This window comes from Alternaria metachromatica (assembly GCF_023757995.1).
Source record: "Alternaria metachromatica strain BMP 0045 chromosome Unknown scaffold_44, whole genome shotgun sequence".
Taxonomy (NCBI): Eukaryota; Fungi; Ascomycota; class Dothideomycetes; order Pleosporales; family Pleosporaceae; genus Alternaria; species Alternaria metachromatica.
This window is the reverse complement of record NW_026055535.1, coordinates 122,949-141,626: the sequence shown is the minus strand read 5'-3', so window position 1 is coordinate 141,626 and position 18,678 is coordinate 122,949. Positions and strand designations below refer to the sequence as shown.

At 53.3% G+C, this 18,678-nt stretch overlaps 7 protein-coding genes across 7 annotated transcripts; 2 read left to right on the top strand and 5 right to left on the bottom strand.

Annotated features, from left to right (window-relative positions):
- Positions 1–691: 691 nt before the first annotated feature.
- J4E83_010373 (uncharacterized protein) lies at positions 692–1,160 on the top strand (the record flags this gene model as incomplete). Its single annotated transcript, XM_049337254.1, has 2 exons — positions 692–797; positions 901–1,160. The coding sequence occupies 2 exons, from the start codon at positions 692–694 to the stop codon at positions 1,158–1,160; spliced, it is 366 nt and encodes a 121-aa protein (XP_049183643.1).
- Positions 1,161–1,712: 552 nt separating this feature from the next.
- On the bottom strand, positions 1,713–2,723 carry J4E83_010372 (uncharacterized protein; the record flags this gene model as incomplete). Its single annotated transcript, XM_049337253.1, has 1 exon — positions 1,713–2,723. One exon carries the CDS (start codon positions 2,721–2,723, stop codon positions 1,713–1,715), a length of 1,011 nt encoding a protein of 336 aa, XP_049183642.1.
- Positions 2,724–5,011: 2,288 nt separating this feature from the next.
- On the top strand, positions 5,012–5,291 carry J4E83_010371 (uncharacterized protein; the record flags this gene model as incomplete). Its single annotated transcript, XM_049337252.1, has 2 exons — positions 5,012–5,110; positions 5,181–5,291. The coding sequence occupies 2 exons, from the start codon at positions 5,012–5,014 to the stop codon at positions 5,289–5,291; spliced, it is 210 nt and encodes a 69-aa protein (XP_049183641.1).
- Positions 5,292–5,692: 401 nt separating this feature from the next.
- On the bottom strand, positions 5,693–6,523 carry J4E83_010370 (uncharacterized protein; the record flags this gene model as incomplete). The annotated part of the gene is made up of 1 exon (XM_049337251.1): positions 5,693–6,523. The coding sequence occupies one exon, from the start codon at positions 6,521–6,523 to the stop codon at positions 5,693–5,695; it is 831 nt and encodes a 276-aa protein (XP_049183640.1).
- Positions 6,524–9,100: 2,577 nt separating this feature from the next.
- Positions 9,101–9,459, bottom strand: J4E83_010369 (uncharacterized protein; the record flags this gene model as incomplete). The annotated part of the gene is made up of 2 exons (XM_049337250.1): positions 9,101–9,231; positions 9,303–9,459. The coding sequence occupies 2 exons, from the start codon at positions 9,457–9,459 to the stop codon at positions 9,101–9,103; spliced, it is 288 nt and encodes a 95-aa protein (XP_049183639.1).
- A 3,305-nt stretch (positions 9,460–12,764) lies between these two features.
- Positions 12,765–14,646, bottom strand: J4E83_010368 (uncharacterized protein; the record flags this gene model as incomplete). Its single annotated transcript, XM_049337249.1, has 2 exons — positions 12,765–13,656; positions 13,724–14,646. 2 exons carry the CDS (start codon positions 14,644–14,646, stop codon positions 12,765–12,767), a joined length of 1,815 nt encoding a protein of 604 aa, XP_049183638.1.
- A 1,449-nt stretch (positions 14,647–16,095) lies between these two features.
- On the bottom strand, positions 16,096–17,274 carry J4E83_010367 (uncharacterized protein; the record flags this gene model as incomplete). The annotated part of the gene is made up of 1 exon (XM_049337248.1): positions 16,096–17,274. The coding sequence occupies one exon, from the start codon at positions 17,272–17,274 to the stop codon at positions 16,096–16,098; it is 1,179 nt and encodes a 392-aa protein (XP_049183637.1).
- Positions 17,275–18,678: the final 1,404 nt, after the last annotated feature.

Here is an 18,678-nt window from a genome sequence, read left to right as displayed (position 1 = left end):
GAGTATAATATACTGATGTTCTTAACATTTCATTTCATTTCATTCATTTTCCACTAACTAGTGGGAGGGTGTCTCTCCTCCAACATCTTAGTTCCTAACATTCCTGGGTGGGTGGGGGAGGCGGAGGGGAGGTGGAGGGGAGGTGGTGGAAGTCTCTCTTCTTGTGTGGGCGCTCGTCTCGTGATGATCTGATTGCAATGGCTTTGAGTAGTACTTTGACGTTCTTTCCAAGTTGGCGCGTGCGTTCGGTGTTGCAACACGATCTTTGTCGTCATACTGCGAGGATCTGGTACCTGGATGTCCACCACCACCACCACCCCACCCAGCACACGACCAACAACGGCAAACCTTTCCATCAACCAAAGCTTCTACCGCATTTCCAGGTTCCCGCTCATAAGTCTCTTCACTAATCGGCAAGACTTTTCCACATGTCGAAAGGATTCTCATGTCTCGGCCCGCTGTTATGAGGTCGTTGTGATGTCATCAGGGTCCACCACTCTTTCATCATCATCGATGAGGTCTGTGGTCTGAAGCTAGCACTTGTGATACAAAAGGTTTATAATGCCCCTCCTGAAGTTACCCCTCCATTGCATATACACACACTTTCGACTTCTTTGATACCCAAATTCCACGTTTTCACCGATACACACTTCAAAACACCGAGCTACGCATACGAGATATATTTGAGAAGATGTCTGCCGAATACAAGAACACCGACGTCAACGAGATCGCCAAGAAGGCTGAGCAGGACCTCAACAGCCAGAGCGCTGTTCATGGGCATAATGCTGGTTTGAGCAGTACGTTTATCCTCTCCCTTCCCCATATCATCACCCCCAACCTCCTTCCTCCTCCCTCCCCCATCCATCCATCCCAAACCCCTACTAACCTCCCCCCCTCCAGCAACGGAATCCGGCGTCGACACCGCCAACGTCGAAGGCAAATTCCCCGGCGCCCAAGTAAAATACGGCTCCGCCGCCTCTGGCGCAGGCAACAACCGCGAGATCCCGCTCGACGAGGGAGGTTCTATCAAGGCCAACGGCCAGCCTACCAAGGCGGGTGACTTTGCGCACGGTGGTGTGGGTGCGCCCGAGGAGAGGGATCAGACGTATGTGCACACGCATGGTGGGGATGATGAGATTAGGGGGAATGTTAGGAACTAAGATGATGGTGGGGGAGAGGGAGGCAAGAGCCTCCCGTTGATGAGTAATTAAAGTTCAAGTCTCACCTTTGTGGGAATGTGGATGTTGTTGCGCAGTGTGATACCGCTTCGTCATTGCCCCACGTCTGTCGACTAACTTTTCGCATTGCTTTCGCCTTTCTTCTATGTTCATCTACTTGTTGTCATTCACTCCCTCGCTCGGCTTATTCAACATGCGTCTCAGATTCTCGGTTTCTTTAGTCAGCATTTATTTCGTTCAATTATTAATGTCACGTTGTTGCATGAACCTTTTCATGTTAAGGTATGTATTATCTCGAACCAGCTGTTTACATCTTCCTTTTCTATTCAAATCCTGAATACGTTAAAGACTACAGTAGCAAGAAAGTATTAGTATGGAAGTTCATAAAGGACTTTGACGCCTACATCCACGAAAGTGCTTTTTAGATGTACGTACTCTATTAGCATGTGTGAAGCAGAAGGTATCTAGGAACTGTTTTGTATGATGTCTGGTTGTCATGTAGTCATTGTAGTACTCTCAACCGCGACCATCTATCTAGTCTCTGCCTAATGTAGCCCTCTCCATGGCCTGTGTTAGGAAGTCCTTGTCGACATCCTTCATGATCTTCAGGGCCTGTTCTACACTGATCCACGACCGCCTAACCTCATCAGGCAAAGCCTGCTCAACTACTCCCGGCTCGATGTCAACCAGAAGATCACTGACTGGACTCACATCCATTCGAACCGGCTTGGTATCGACGAAGAATCCGACAGGCCTATCCATATGCTCAATCTCCATCGCCTCCTCCGCCGCCGCCTCCTCGTCCTTCTGCTTCTGCTCCTTCCTCATCTTCGCAAAGACCCAGTGCAGAACCAACAGCGGACCCTCCTTCTCGAATGCGTCGCGTGGTACTTCGCCCGATAGGACCGCCGCGTAGAAGTGATCAGGCTGGATGGTGACCAGCTCAGAGACCATTTGCTGCATATAATAGATCGCCTGGATCATGTCGCGCCTAGCTTTATCCGGGAAGTAGCATAGGTCGAAACTGCTGTTCATCCAGACCTTGACGAGTTCCTCTTGGCAGGAATGCACGTGGTCGTGTCTGTCCATGCCGCATGTCTTGGATAACCATGCCTCCATGTAGGCTTCGATGAAGACTTCTGCGCCGGGTTCGTGGAAGCTGCTCGTGTCGAGGCCGAGCTGCTTGGCGATCATGATGAACGCCATGAGGACGACATTGTGGCGCACGACGTCGAGGCGGTTGGATAGAGAGTGTAGTTTGGATACGTCATAGTACCATATGGCGCGGTTGATGTCGAGGGACTTAGAGGAGTGAGCGCGGTAGTTGCCTCGGGCAATGTCGTTGAAGTTGCGGAGATAGTAGTCTAGTTGCAGGCGCTGGGGGACGCTGGGGATCCATACGTTGTTCTCGTAGATGTCGTAAATGCCGATAGGTTGCGCAAATAGTGAATCATGAAATTTCGCGAGCTTCTGGTCGAAGTGATCGCGCGCTTTGGCGTCCAGAGCGGCGAAGTCGTTGGTGTTGGGGGAGTGGGAGCTCGCCATGGTCGATGTAGAGGAGTTGCAGGAGGGAGATGCGAAGTTGACGAGGGAGATAGGAAGTTGATGAGAGGAGAGAGCAGTAGAGGTAGTGAGCAGGTTTTAAATAGCAAGCTTGCGGAGGTGAGCGCGAGTTGACCGTATCTTGCGGTCGAGACGCGGAGAGCAAAAAGTGGGGCTGAGGTGAGAGAGCAAACGACTCCTCGCAAGGACGCGCACACTCACCTCTAATATGCAAAAAAGATAAAACCGCTTAGTTGTACAGGTAAATATCTGTCCTTCGTGCATACAAGCATAGTAAAAGAATGATTAATAAAGGCAAAAAAAAGTAAACTTTCCAGATCAGGCTGTACCCAAGAGGCCAATCATCTACCTGTAAGATCGTCCATTAGTTGGACTCACTCACAAACTAGACTGGCATTTAACAGCTATCAGAGGTCAGAGGACGGAATCGAACCGAAGTACAAGGCAAATCACTCCCGAGGAAGGGCTCACCAGACCATTGAGGACGGAGGGCGATAGAATCGATGGGAATTAACTCAAGATTGTGATATTTATACCTAGAGATTTGCGCTTCTATCACTTCTGAAGGCATAAGAATAAGAGATAGATATGGTGGTGGAGATGTGGCTCTTGGAGGTGAGTGCAGGGCGCGAAGTGAAGGTGGGAAAGTGAGAGACCAGAAAACTCAGGTTGGAGAGAAGTAAGAACAACACCGCCATGGGCATGCCCACGCATGTACATTCAGCAGGCTTTGTTCGCAAAAGAAGTGGTTCCTTTGTTATCTTACCACAAACACAGTTCTCGCGCGCTAAAGGGGGCGGTGGGCATTGCATAGGGTCGTCCGCTTGGAAAGCCTCGCAGTTTTCTGATAAAGCAGTTAGTATGAGTGAACGCGTCCTGAACTCTAGGTCCGCCGACAGGTAGTACAGCGAGGGCTTCATGGGTAGTATGATGGAAGGCTCGACGGAGAGGGCTGTATCCTGTTAGCCTTCGTTCGTAAGTAACATCAGAGGCCGAGCAGTAGACAAGACCGATTATCGAAGAACTGCATGTTGGATATCTCGTCTCTACCATTTAAAAGAGATATTCCGCTTCTTTTTGTCGCTACGGCTCGTTTACAACTTCGTTAGGAGCCCTTGGGTACTTTGATTGTAGTCATAAGCTTCCGGGTGATATACGGGATTGGGCTCAGATGTGTTGTGCGGTTGCCTTGGGAGTTCTTCCATTTCATCATTGAGGCGCGCGTAGATGGGCCTGGTGATTGAGGCGCGAAAGCAGACGATGTAAGCGATCCTGTTGAATACACGGTGCACGACTATCACGATTAGGACTGTCGATACCACGTTACAAATCTCCCTCCAACTCCAAAGAAGGAGGATTGGGCAGCGCCCTGATACAATGCATGCAGAACCACTGCACAGTTGGAAAGTATTGCAGGGGACTTCCGCTTCGATCAACATACTCGTCTTTGGGCACGTGCTACGGGTTGGGCATATCGAAGGTCGAACAAGCTCTCGAATATTGAGATTGGGCGTATCCATCGTATTCCGCGTTGCCATTGCGCGGATCTGCATCGTCATGCCCATCACTGTGATACCTATCCATCAGGGCGCAGTACTACCGGCAGAATGCTTTATGCGTCGCTTTGCGCAAAAGTCGTACGATGAGGACGGCGGGGACTCCAGACTCGGAAGGCAAGATGCAGTTTTGCGCGCCCAGTGCTCGTTGGCTGTCGTCATCGAGGTTGTTGTGCTACACCATGCGTGACGATCGGAGATGTTCACAAGCAGTAGTAGCCGCTATGATGTAAGCTATGATGTCTCGTATGAAGTCTCAAGTATTGAGCAGAGAAGAATCATGAGGGGTTGGAAGTTTCCCAAGCCACTTTGCAAGGCTACATAGGTAGGTACGCTCGGCGCTCACGAAGAAAAGGCAAGAGCGCTGGAAATATCGTGTTTGATCTCTTGGGCACATCACTTCACATGCTCTTCGAAGCATGCATAACCGCCGCCATAGCAAAGAGCGGTGTAGACAACCCCGGCATCTATATTTTCGTTTCAATATATAGAGGCATGATGTTGCTGCTGTACTACATGCGCTAGCCGATGTACCCACGACCTCCTCCGCGGCAACATCATCAACGACCAAGAATGCCCTCGAGGTCGGCAGTATAAGAACACGTTCTCGCACCCAGATAGAGAAGTCATCGCAATCATCAAACGGTACAACACATACATCATCAATCTTTGCAAAACCAACTACTTCAAGCTTCCATCACCTCACTTCCCACCATGTCGGGTAACAACAACAACTCCGGCAACACCGGCGGTGGCACCAAGGACTCTACTCCAATGACTCAGGGCGATGCGAGCAGGATCCAGTCTGGTCAAGTAAGCATTCCCATCATGTCTCGCTGAACCACACTCTTCTTCCGACGCTAACATATCTCTCTTTGATTAGGCCAAGAGCGGCGGCGACATGTCCTCTGGTGGTTTCGCGGCTCGCGCTCAGGGCGCTGGCGATCGCAATGCCAATGCCGGTGGCCAACAGAGCGGCGGCACCAAGAAGTGAGATGTCATTCGAGGCAAACTCTAGGAGCGACTCAAGACGGAAGGGAAGGACTTTCATTGAGGGAGGGCTTACTGTATGCATTCAGAATATCTACGCGTCAGCTTTGATCTGGACTAGATAGAAAACAATGTGAATGCATTCATGCAATAACCTGACGAGCCGTTAATCGCGTTACAAACTACGATGGCAAGATGACTTTGATTTGCAGGCTCAAAAAGAAGCTTGACGTCTACGTTAACGCTGGGTCTTTTAACATGTGAATGATTCATTGCTATATAGTCCTCAAAGTGCGTTTATCCGCGACCGACCGCCTGACCTCTACCTAATGTAGCCTTGTCCATGCATCATATACACCCCATCGCAGCCTTCCGACCACGACTTCCTCCCCTACCATCCACAACCTAAATGTACTGAACAGTAACCTGCGAACCGCTGTTGATAGTAACATCAGTGTAAACAGTGCTACCCTGCTTAAGATCAATAATAGTAGCACCACTCAACCCATCCGTTCCACCCGTGCTCAGACTAGCACTCGCCTGGGTGAAGACAACAGTACCAAAGTTGCTCAGCGCAACCAAGCTACCTCCGGACTCAAAGTCCTCTACAATCCACTCTGCGTTCTGACGGCACAGGACGGAGCCACTGGGTGCGCTAAGCGTCTGGCTGACCTTCTTTCCCGTGCTCACGTTGGTAAGCGAGACTGTGCCCTTGGTGGTGGAGGTAGCGACAATGTCGACTTGGATGACGTTGCCGGCCTTGACGGCGAAGTTGCTGAAGTCGTAGGCGTAGTCGGGGTACCACTCGTACCAGGCGTCGTAGGAGACAGCGCCGGAGCTGCTGACGGTGAAATCGATACCTGCTTGGAGCAGACCGCTGCCGCAGGTATCGCCGTCGATACCAACCCAAGCTGAGGAAGACTCGGTTCCGCCAGAGCCAACGTGCTTGGGTGTAGGTACGGTGAAACGTCCGGTGGCTGACTTGAAGTAGCCGGAGGAGGGTGTCTCGAGGACGGCACCGGACCAATTGGATGAGTAGTCGACGTGGGCGGTGGTGTTGTCGACGTCTGCGACGAACTTGGCGTTCTCTTTCGCGGCTGTGCCGACTAGAATCATGGGCTGGGTCCTGTGACGGCGACTGCCATCAGCACGGGATTGAACGCGCTCAGCGAGGGAGGATGGACGGGCCAGAACGGAGCCAGTGATGGCGGCGATGACAGCGATGGAAAGCTTCATGTTGTGTGATGGGACGAAGTTGAAGAACTGAGAATGGAGTCGAAGCGAGAGAAGAGGTGGAGAGTAGAACGATAGACTGCTGAAGCGAATGCTGCGTTGATGAGTGCGGTGTTACCAGCGCTGCTAGACACCCTTTATATACTTCCCAACTCGAGCTCGTACTTCATGTCGTATACCTCTAGGCACACTCATTATACGATGGCGCGATGGTCCAGATCCAACACTTGATGATACCTTCCTAATACCCACTGGTCAGGCGCATAGCTATCCAGCTGGACTCGCTCTCCATGCTGGACTGGAAAGCGGCTCACGAGATCCATCAGTTCGAACGCCGAGATACGAATTACTGATTGGTAGCCCAGGTCGTTTGGTGAAGGCCTCTTCACCAAGAGATCGGCGAATTACCGGACTGGACAGGGGTATGAGTGGACAGTCCCGCTCGTGTGTTGACTCGGTAGGTATCAGAAGACCCTGATAAGTGATTTTCCTGGTGTACGGGACGAAGTCCGCCTATCATATCACTGTCACTTCCACCACATGTGCGTGAAAGTGTCCGACTTCGTGGTTGTCGTGCTTGCATCGTCAGGTTCTCCTGCCTCTTTGGGATAACGCCCGAACGCTCTCTTGCAGATTCGACAGCGAAAGCGAAAGAGCTGGTGGGACATGCGGTGCTCGACCGTATTGCTCGATCTTTGAAGGTGCCGCATGCTCTTCGTAACGTAGTAGATCTAATCTCCCTGCGTTCGTCATGATTTCCGTCACCTTTACTGTGCGATGGCATTTCTCACTGTACCTCGGCTCTCGACCACATCGAATTTCGAAATCGCTACTGTCCAAAGACCCTATGCAACGACGGAAAGCTCCCATAGCGTAAATATGCAGGATAAATTAACTGCAGCAGAAGCTTGTCGTTGCTTATCAGTTGGCGTGTGACTTGGCAAGGATTGGTGTGGTGGTGCTAGTACGGGATAGGAAGTTCGTGATAGGTGGTGCCCGGCGTGCACACCTGAAGGGTAGTAAGCTTTCCATCTGCCAAGTTAGCTTGCGAAAGCTTGTTCGCGGCGAAATGCTTGAGTTGAGAAGGTGTGATGGGTGGTGTTGAAGGATGGTTCGAAATAAACAGGAGGAAGGCCCGATCGGAAAGACCCGTGGGCATTGCGCCATTGGGTTCGGCTGGGCCTCGGCATTCGGAGCCAGTTGCACGAACAGCCGGACTGCGACATCGTTGCAACGCCATTAACAACAGAGTTCTCGAGATGACTATGGGGACGACATCCCAGAATGCAGTGGAGGACGAGGAGAGTCTGTGTCGCATTACTGCATACATCGTTGTTGTACGCCAACAATGGAAACGTGTAGAAAGCAATGTATACTTCAACTTAGGATGTGACATGTACTTTCTGGACTCTGAGGCTCTTGTCGGCGTCTACGGGAAACTTGACTCAGCTGTGTCGCATCAAAATGCCATGGCTGCGAGCGTGCGGCGTAGCAATTGCGGCGTCAGCACCCTCAGGAACGCTGCCTGATCCTCAGCTGCACTTTGCTGAATACCTACCTGGGTATCAACACATCCAGAATCTCTTTAGACACAAGCCTCCCGTGTTCGAATATGTCAGCCTCACCAGACGCACGCGTCCGAATGACTTCGAGTTCGAGGACTGCATGTACGGTTTGTTCATACCCATCCCATGGCGGCATCATCATGAAGAGGTTTACAAACCCTGAGCTGGAGTGCCTTGGCCTCTCGCGCAAGATGTCAGATCCAGGAGCATTCTCCGACCAAGAGCAAGAAGATGCGTTCGCGCTGCGTATGCTCCACCTGGGCGCGCGCTGGTGGCCATCCCTCAAGTTCTACGACCGCCACACAAGAGACGAACCATATCCTTACGGTTACCACTTCCCATCCGAACTGCATGTCGCGTATACTTCCACCAATTCTGGCATCTGGGTCCTGTCGGTATGGGCCGAAAACTCACAAACATGGTTGGAAGAATACGATCCGCCCCGAAAGCCCGAAGACTGGGTGGACTTGGCGTATTGCAGAACCATGGAGGAGCGATGTACGATCTTAGAAGATTTTGGCGCGACGTTTTATGAGGATGTCGAGCAGTGTGATAAGCTGCCGTGGAGTTTGGATGAGGGTGTTAGGGAAGGCAAGAGATATGAGGAGTTGCTGCGGAAGATGGAGGACGATGAATATTTCGAGGATTGGATGAATGGTCTGTGATTGACTGATGTTAGTGAAGGCAAGAGTAGATCATTTGCTTTAAAAGACGGAGGGAGAAACATCGACTTCTTCTAGGCTTCTAGGGCAGGATGTCTCCCATCCCTCGCTGTTAACATTCATAGCATCACTCAGGGACATGAAGAGATAAACGGCTTGTTAGATATGATCTGAATGCATTTACATTGTTCTGTTAACCCGCAACGTCTGCCATAGCTACGACAAAAGTATATCGAGATAATACATGTCGCTGCTAATTTAGCATAGCCATGACCTGAGCAAACCGCTTCTACGCGCTCAACATTCCGCTCTGATCTCCATCGTTCTCCACACACCTTGCTCTTTTCTCAAGCCTAACCCTGCTCCGCCGCCTTGCGCATACGCTTCTCATGCTTCTTGTGCCTCTTCTTTGTCCTCTTCGCGTACTTCTCCAAAGTCGCAATACGGTTCTTCGCCCAGTTGGGACCGGCGTCGGGAGGCGGAGCTGTAGAAGAGCAATACAGTTAGCCAATGCATCGCATGGATAAAGAACAAGGCAGCAAGTGGACTCCTTACTTCCAAGGTCTCCTCTAAGCAGACGTTCCTTCTCGTCCTCTCGACGCTCATGTTTCCGCTCGAAGCGTTGGTGACGGTGTCCGGACGATTCCGTGCGACAGCTCTGGGTGCGCTTCGGGTTTCGCGGTTTGGGGTCGTGCGGGTTCTGCGAGGGCATCTTGGTGGGGTGCGAGTATTTTCCCTTGTGTTGGTCAGGCATGCAGCTTGTTATGAAGCTTGTCTCTCTGATCTATACCTTGCCCGGGTACCAGTACGGGTCGTTCTCTTTGGTGTAGTCCTTAGTCAAGTCGCGTCTGATGCTCCTCGCGCTGTCCTCTCGATCGTCATGCTCGTCATCTCCAGTTAAGGGGCTGCATTCACGTTCTCTGCTGTCGTCGCGACCGCGTATCGGTCCATCGTCTCGATCACCCCCAGGACTGCGTGGACGATGCTCCCACTCATAGCTTGGCTCACGTTTGAAGCTATCTCTTGAGCGATTGCGTGAACGATCATCAGATCCGCGCCTCGAATCGCGTCTATCATCACCATCCAGACGGTGGCGTGAACGGTCATCGCGACCACGGCTGCGGTCCCGGCTGCGATCATCGTTCCGGCGGTCGCGTGAACGGTCATCGCGATCACGGCTGCGCTCGCGCCTGCGATCATCGACCCGGCAGTCGCGTGATTGATCATGTCGGTCACGACTAAGCTCGCGTCTGCGTTCATCTCCCCAGCGGTTGCTTGGACGGTCGTCTCGCTCCCGGCTTGGTTCGCGTTTGATGTCGTCGCCCCAGCGGTTGCGAGGACGTTCCTGACGCTCACGGCTGGGCTCACGTCTACTATGATAGCTATCATAACCGTGGTAGGTCTGTGGGTAGCTGTCGACGCGTCCCTGTGGTTCGTAGCTCGGCTCGCGTTTGACGCGATTGTCGATGGGATCCTGGAAGTCCGACATCGCGCCGCGGGATGGAGTAGTCAATGCGAAGAGAGTGTAATGAGAACGAGAAAGGAAAAGCGAGAGGACGGATTGAAGTGACGGAAGAGAGACCGGACGCGGTTTGAGGAAGCGACAAAAGAAATGACTCGTCGTTGCGAACTTGAAGCCCCGCTGTGACAATCAAGGAGGAACGACGGCAGTATACGGAAGGGAGCAGCGGGCCCGCAATGGCCTAACGACGCGTCCCGCGTTGGGCGCGTATGCTGACACTTTATCAACACTTACGCGCAATCCAATGTGAACACGGTCGAGATACCTCAGTCTTCGCGATGAAGACGCCACATGATGACTTATCTCAGGCGCAGGAGAAGAAAGTAGCCGTACCCATGACGTCACCACGCTAGTTCGCATCCATCTCGACAGGCACGGCCGAACACGAAGGTGACAAAGCTGCAAAACTGTTGCCTCCGATTACCACATAATTCCACAACAGCCGCCACAGTATCGTATATACACACATCGAACACAATGCATCTCCTAACACCAAGCTGCACTACCGCAGCAACTATACACTTACAATCGAAATTCTCACCGCGGACCAAAGATTGAGACGCAACTAATAGGGCCACAACCATCTCTACAAAATCGCGATATGGACAGCGTATACACAGTCCGCGCCTCCCCAGGCGAAGGACTAGGCTGTTTCGCTTCCACGACCATCCAGCCGGGTACGCTCATCCTTAGCGAAACACCCTTATTCAGCGTCGCCGAACCGCGCAGCAACAGCGCCGTAGTCTCAGCTTTTGCTTCATTGGACGACTCGCAAAAAACCCAGTATCTCTCCCTGTACGCGCAGAAAACCTACAAATTGAAAGAGGATGGAGAAGAAGAAGAAGAAGAAGAAGAGGCAAAGATAATCGACATCTTCAACTCCAACGCCTGGCAAACCGGATCAAAAACATCCATCTGCCCCCTCGCCGCGCGCTTCAACCACAGCTGCATCCCCAACGCATCCTTCGCATTCAACCCGCTCACTGGAAAAATCACAATCCACGCCATCGTGCCCATCCCTTCAAATTCCCAAATACGATTAAGCTACGAGCGACCCTACCAAACCACCCTCTCGCGGCGCGCAAAACTCTCTTCCTACGGATTTACCTGCGCCTGTCCGGCATGCAGCGACCCCACGCCCAGCAGCGATACCCGGCGCGCGCGAATGGTGGTGCTGGACGCGCGGATCCGGACGGGGCGGCGCCAGCTGTGGAGACGGCCTGTGCCGAAGGCCGCGTTGGAGTTGTGCAGGTTGCTGAAAGAGGAGGGGTTGGTGGGGGAGGCGTTGGGGCTTGCGTGGCATGATGCGGCGGTGGGGTGGAGGAGGCATGGGAGGTTGGATGAGGCGGTGGCTTGTGCGGTGAAGGAGTTGGAAATCGCGGTGACGTGTTTTGGTAGGGAGAGCTTGGCGGTGGATGTTTCGACGGGGTTCTTGTTGGGGCTGAAGGGGGAGATGGGGATGAAGGCGAAGACGGGTGTTGCTGTGGAGGCTGAAGAGGTTGTGGGTTGCTAGAGGGGGCGTCTTGGTATGTGGTCGAGGTGTTCTGGTTTGGTGTTGAAGCATGCTCTGGGCATGCCGATTCTTCCATGCCACATCTCACTTCCTTGATTTGTGGCGCAGTGACGATATGTACAATGTGCCACACTCACAATCAAGCTTCCATCTATAGCAAACAATGGTCCACCACTTCACATATTCCCTCTTAACGTATTTCCTCCTCGCAAACACATCGTTTCTACCCTCCTAACCTGCACCACTACCTACCCTCTAAACCAACAATCCAACCAACAGCAACTCCAGCATGACCAAAACCCCCCAAACTTCCCGCACTCTCTCAAAAAACGATTCCATCGTCCGCCTCAAAAGCATCGTCCAGCCACTCACAAAATACCTGTCTGCTCCTAATAAAAGTCTACCCCAGTATACCGAACGCCGGAAAAGTTCCACCATGCCGCACATGACCGAATGGCTATGTCCATACTGCTCACATATCAACCGTGGGGAAGGTGGTAGTGGGGAGAAATGCGGGGGGTGTGGGAAGTGATGATAATGATGGATGAGACGGATGAGACGGATGAGACGGAGGGAACTGTCTGCGGTTGGGGATATGAGATACCAAAGGAGAGAAAGGAGAGAGACGAGAAAGACGAGAAGTGGTTAGAGTGTGGGTATCAGGATAGGAGATTCTAGTAGACGAGAGGACTGATGAGGGGACAATGTCGTGTTTTGTTTCCGCGAGACACAAGAGACCGCGCAAGTAAAATGGCACATTGTCTTGCCAGAACCGTATATGATGATATACCGACTTTCCCAAACTCCATCGCTATGCAACAATGAATCATCAGACGTATTTCTGAATCCATCGAGTCGTTGTTGCGAGCAACAACGGTGCATGGGACTTTTTTTGGTACCCGAATTGTAAATGCTCGCAACAACGACTGAATCATCAAACGTGACCTTCTCTTTTCCTCTCTCACAAATATCTCATCTTCGCCTACCTGACCCGAAGCCGCTTTCCAGCAGGTTCAACACCGCCCTCTTCCCTCGCCGAACTATGCGCTTCAGAACCAGTCCAAACCTGACTCTTCACAGTCGTGGGGACAGTCGTACCGTTTCCTGCTTCACTCCCCTCATTCTTTCCCTCCACCTTCGCCTCAGCCGTCGGCCCAACCTTCCTTGGCCCCTCAATAGAAAAGGAAAACACCTCCCTCTCGGGCCTCCTCGACTTCCCCGTCGCCGGTTTTCTAACAGCATTGACATCCTCCTCCTTGAACAGCTGCCCCGTCCTCTTCGTCGCTTCCTTACCCGCCTCGGTCGCTTCTTCCACTATCTCCTCGCTGTAGTGCCACATCAGCGCGATTTCACCCCTTACAAGCGCAGTCGCCCAGAGACTGAGCAGCACGCCTGGAACGAGCCAGAGAAGAGCAGGTTGCGCGTGGTTCATGAGATGCAGCGCGGCGAACGTGGCGACCAGACCGCCTACATAGCCCACGAGCGAAGCATTGAAATACGTTTTCGGGAACGTGAACGGTGCTTCCTCTTTCCCGTTTTCTGAGGGTGCGGCAGAAGACCACAGCGGGCGTCCCATGAGTGAATGCGTCCAGAAATGGTCGCTCCAGCGGCCTGCCAGGGGTGTAAACTCCGCCTTCACAACCGTGTCCTCGGCTCCTTCAGTTGTTGCGGGGACGCGTTTCTGGCGGCGGAGGTAGAAGAGGTAGAGATCGAAGCGCAGTGCAAGGCCTATCATGAGTCCAGGGATGATGATATCGCCTAGACCGAGCATGGCAGCGGCGTTCTTGCCCGAGGGCGTGGTGGCGGTGCCGGGTTTGGGGAACATGAGTTTGATGGGGACGTCGAGGGAGGATGCTACTGTTACCATGAGAGGACTGGAAGAAGAGGTGGTGTTAGCAGTGTTTCTGTGCGAACAGGTGAATGAAGGAGGAGAGTACGTACGTGAAGAAGACCATGTAGATGTCATAGAAGAACAACCCCACGAGTATCGCACTTCCAGTCGCAAACGTCGTCGGACTGATGACTTGGATACTGCCATATGCGAAACTGAAACCAAGCAGGTTGGTCAGGTACCACGTCTTGTCCACGAGGTTGAAGTAGACGAGCGTAGCCAGCGCTACCACAGCACCGACAAGCGTGTGCGCGCCTACTCTAGCTTTGCCCGCAAGCGCGCGCTCAAGATACAGCTTCAGCGTCCACTTATTGGAGGGCATCGCGCGGTCCGCCCAGAGCCATTCTTTCGCTCCATCGGAAAGTGGTATGCGCGCGAGAAAGCCGGGGAGCGGGCTTGTAATGGGCCCGCTGGCCTTGGTGTTGCCTGCGACAGGCACCGCCCTCCCTGCCTTGCCGTCGACATGGTACAGCGCGCCCCCGAGCACATGTCTCCTTGGGAATATAATCGAATGCCCAATATCCAGCACATCACTAACCAACTTCGTCACAGCGAAGAACCCAAAGACAGCGAAATACGCATTAAGCGCTTTACTCAATATACTCGGGTCCTTGAGCCACTTCAGCAAAAAATACAGCGTCGCCAGCGAAATCCCCGCGAAAAGCGGGAACAAGATGATATGTCTCGGCGAAAGCCCTTCCATCTCGTTCTCTGGCTCCTCCTCTTCCTCGTCTTCGGAGTCGCTGTCTTCATCTTCGGTAGCGGCGGCGCGTGCGCGGTCTTTCCGGTTTTTCTTTGGGGGCTTCGCGGCGGTGGAGGGGCGGGTGAGCGAGGCGTGGGCGGCGGCGTAGATGGGGAAGAGGGAGGCGAGGATCATGTGGGCGTAGACGGGGAGGAGGGGTTGCACTTTTGTGAAGGCGTAGGCGGCGGTGCCGAGGGCGCTGGCGACGAGGCTGGGCTCGGTGTCTGCCATGGTGGGCGGACGTGTGGGTGTGTGTTACGCGCAGGTGGACGTGGCTGGCGGGGATTTATAGAGTGATGTGGGAGAGTGAGAGTGGTGGTGGGTGGGGAGGGCTGGTGAACGAACCCAAGGTTACAAGCTCTCTACCCACAACGTGGCCTATATGCACCCAACCACAAAGACTTCGAACGTCAATGAGTGTGGAAGCAACCAGAGTACATTCCACATCCCTCCACAAAGACGCTTCTATCGCGCATGCAGACATCGACGCGTAAAGTTGTCCTGCAAAGCGGCACAGTCGCGTCCTTTGCAAACAAATTCGGCATGCAAACCAATCAAACATGACGTCGCCGCATCGCGTCCAGCCAAACACCCTGATCGGCGTTCGTGCATGGCCAGACCAGCGACGGCCCAGACCCAGACCCAGACCAGCGCCGTCGATAGATCTAGATCTCGGCCTGCACGAGCGGGACCTTGCATGTTGCCCCCCTTCCTTCTCTGTCTTCCGCGCTCGAGCGTGGAAGAAGGAAGATCACCTCGTCTTAGAAGCTGTCGTCTTGCAAGCTGCCAGACTTCCACCACCGCCCCTCCGCCTCCCCACCAACCCATCCTTGCATCCTTGCATGTTCTTCCCCCTTCCTTCACCGCTCTAAATCCTACTAAATCAATTTGATTATCCGTGCGACTGCCGTGTCTCATGATTCAGATGCCTTTTTGACCTGACCCGGGTACTCGGTATGGCAACTTTTCTTCTTGTATACGCTCGGCTCGTGAGGATATAGCAGCTTTGGTGGGTTAATATTAGCATCACTTAGAGCAAGAAAGGTGTGGAGAAAAGCATAGAGTAGATGCGCAAGTGTGTGTTTGTATTGCTACCGAGTGTGTGTATTGTTGTGTTGCAGATGTATGCTGTGTGTTCTTCTGTTTCCTTCTCAAGCTAAACTATGCCCGAAATCCACTGCTACCAGTCTTTCATACTTGCATTCTGGTCCTGCCTGCTCAACGACTCTGGAACGCAACAATCTCTCCAGAACCTCCCGTCCATCCCCTTAGATTAAAGAATGAATGGAATTCGTGTGTCGCGTATACACTCGTGATGTGCTGGAAAGACGCCCCACAAGAAAAAAAAAAGATAAGTTCATGTAGAGAAGAAGGAAAAAAAGAAGCAAGAGCGCCGAATGTGCTAAATCGAGAGAGAAGCCGAAACACCCCACTTGTGCAAACAAAGGAAAAAAGCTTAGCAGTCTGTGATAAAATGCTTGTGTGAAACGCCCGAGAGACAACCGAATTACAAGAGGGATATTTTGCGTGCAAAAGACAGGGAAGAAGCAAGGTAAAAAAAGGAAGAGGCCGTTGGGTGTGGTTAGACCGGCTGAACCACAGCTTTTGGGCAACAACAACACCCCCGAACGCGCACGCTAGTAAGACAGGGAGATAGGAAAAAGAGTTGTAGTGATGGGCTCAGCAAGGTGTGAGCCTGCTGGAGACGTTCAGGTCGCGGAGCATGTCAAAGGACATGCCGTCGACGTTGACGCGCTGCTGTGACTCAACGTACACGTCGTGCACGTTGGAGAAGGCGTTGCCCTCCCAAGGCGACACAGCAGTAAGCCTCTTGTTGTGTGGGTGTGGTGGTGTGACTGCCGCGATGACAGCCTGCTTCATCTGCGGGGTGATGGCTAGGCGCTTGCAGTCAAAGTACGAGGACGACGACACCGAAGACGACGTATACGAAGGTGCTGACGTCGAAGTGAGCTGAGGCTGCGAGGGGCAAGACGACGAGGGGTAGTCGGCGACGTCCTCGTCATCATCGTGTTCTTCCTCAGGCGAGGAGCGTGGTAGTGCTGACGGGTCAGGAAACTTGAAGGCTTTAGCCGTAGTGGGCTCTGACTCTTCCTCTAGCGGCGTCGACGAAAATAGAAACGACGAATTGTGGTGCGAGGTCTCGTAGTAGCCTAGGATGGACGGCGTGAAGTTGCTTCCCTTGGAGTTGGGGCCTTGTTCACTGGAAAAGGTATACTCCGGGAGGGGAAGCGCCTCGTCATCCGTGTCGTCGTCGGTGGAGCTCCAGGCAGAGAATTGACTCTTCATCGGCGGTCGCACTGGGGGTATCTCGATGGCCTTTGGTCCATCGGTCTGGCGGCGTGCATTTGGGTTTGGCGACGTCGGCACTCGAGGAAACGATAGATCCGGACACGATCGGGGAGAGAGGGATGAGGTGGGGCGATGGTTGGATTGGTACGTCGGTATTGACTTGAGTTGGTTCTTGATGAAAGCGGCAAGGTTAGCGGAATAGTCGCCTAGCGTGGGTGACATATTCCGAGGTTCGCCATCGTTTACATGTGCGACCACGGTCGAGGTGCTGTTATCCGTGGCATCGGATGGCATGCGAGAGTGAGACCATTTTGCGTCAAAGGGAGATTCTTGATCTCGAGGGGTGGGTAGGGCGGCGAGGCCTTCGAGAAACTTGAGGTGGTCCTGGGGGTTGAAGAGACGGTTGACTTCGTCGTCGACGGACTGGTTGCGTCGAGCTCGGCGTTTCCGGACGGCGGCTCTGCCCTCAGCAAGAATAAGGAGTGCTTCTGGGGTTGAGCAACCCAGAGCCTCAACAATGGGAAACGAGTTACTTCTTTGTCTCTGCATGCTGTGTCGGGGGCTCGCCCTGCGAGGGGATGGCGAAGAGTGGTGGGAGTCCATGGTGTATATTAGTCCGGATAGAGCGGGAGAGGTGCTAGTTCATGGCCGCAGAGCCGCGGAGTGAGTCGATGCTGGGAGCGAGGAGTCCTAAATACACAGTGCAGGTTGAGGGCAGACGTCCAGGGGGTGTTGTGACAGTGCTGGTCCACGGAGCAAAAGGAAAAGAGAGTTGCCGCGTGTAAAACGGATGGCAAGGCTACTTTGAAGCCAGAAAAACGGTCGACGGATCAGGTCAGGATGGCATTAGTGGCCCATCTCGCTTCCCAGGCCCCAGGCAGCCCTAGCCCGACAAGAAAATGCTCTCCTATGGGCCCAAGCGGAAAAGTACGAGTTGGCAGGCAGGCGTACGGGCACATGACGTTTACAGCCCTCGACCAGCGACATGGGTGGGTCTTGCACGGCCTTGGAAAAGCGCACACTCAGGATGAACGATGCTGCACCCCTGGATGGCGTGCACCCATCTGCCGGATCCCGCTGGCGTTTCGCAGCGCTGCCCAATGGGGGCCGAGAGGGCGTGCGGCCTGTCATGCGCCGTCTGCTACCGTCGTGGCAAAGCACCGGAATCTCCGTTTTGCCATGGAGGGTTCGCGTTGGAGCGCCTGATGGTGAGAAAGCTCGCAGCCTGTCAGCGGTGGTGGAGGGCCTGCGCAGACGTGCCGCGACAGCCTGCGTGAACCATCGTACCCACATCAAACGAGGCCTGTTGCGTGAGGTCGTGGTGATCATGATCGACGCTACCCTTGCTTTTTTCCCTCGCTGTGCTGTTTCTCCAAGGCCTGATCAGCCCTGCCACTGATGCGTTTGGCCCGACGATCTGTCTCTGACTGGCCGCAGCTAAGATAAAAGTGCGATCGATCAGCACTGGCCGCGCAAGCGAAACTCTGCTGTACATGTAAACGGCGGTTCACGTACCCTCGCGTCGTCGTGATGTAGGAATTACACCTCACCTGCGCTGCATACACGGGCGCACTCGTAATTGTCCGAGGTGGGTGAATGTGCGCCGTGCTAGAGCAGGTACGCCGAAAAAAGAATAACCGGCCCGACTCGAGCAGACGCGACACTGGTCCGAGGCTGAGCAACGCGTTCGCATCACGAAACCCGCGATAGAGTTGGATTTCCAGGGTCCTGAAGAGTCATACCCTCCGTGCCGATGCCATTTGGTCGGATATCCGGTGCCGTGTGGGATTCGATAGGTCCGACTGTGGCTGCAATACCGTAATCACTGGCGGCCTCCCTCCGATAGCCTCAGCTGTCAGACTGAAACTGTCGCACCGACAATTTACTTTGTACTGCACTCTGCGACTCACTGGTAACCTCGTGAACTCTCAAGTCACCCCTCATTTGCTTTTC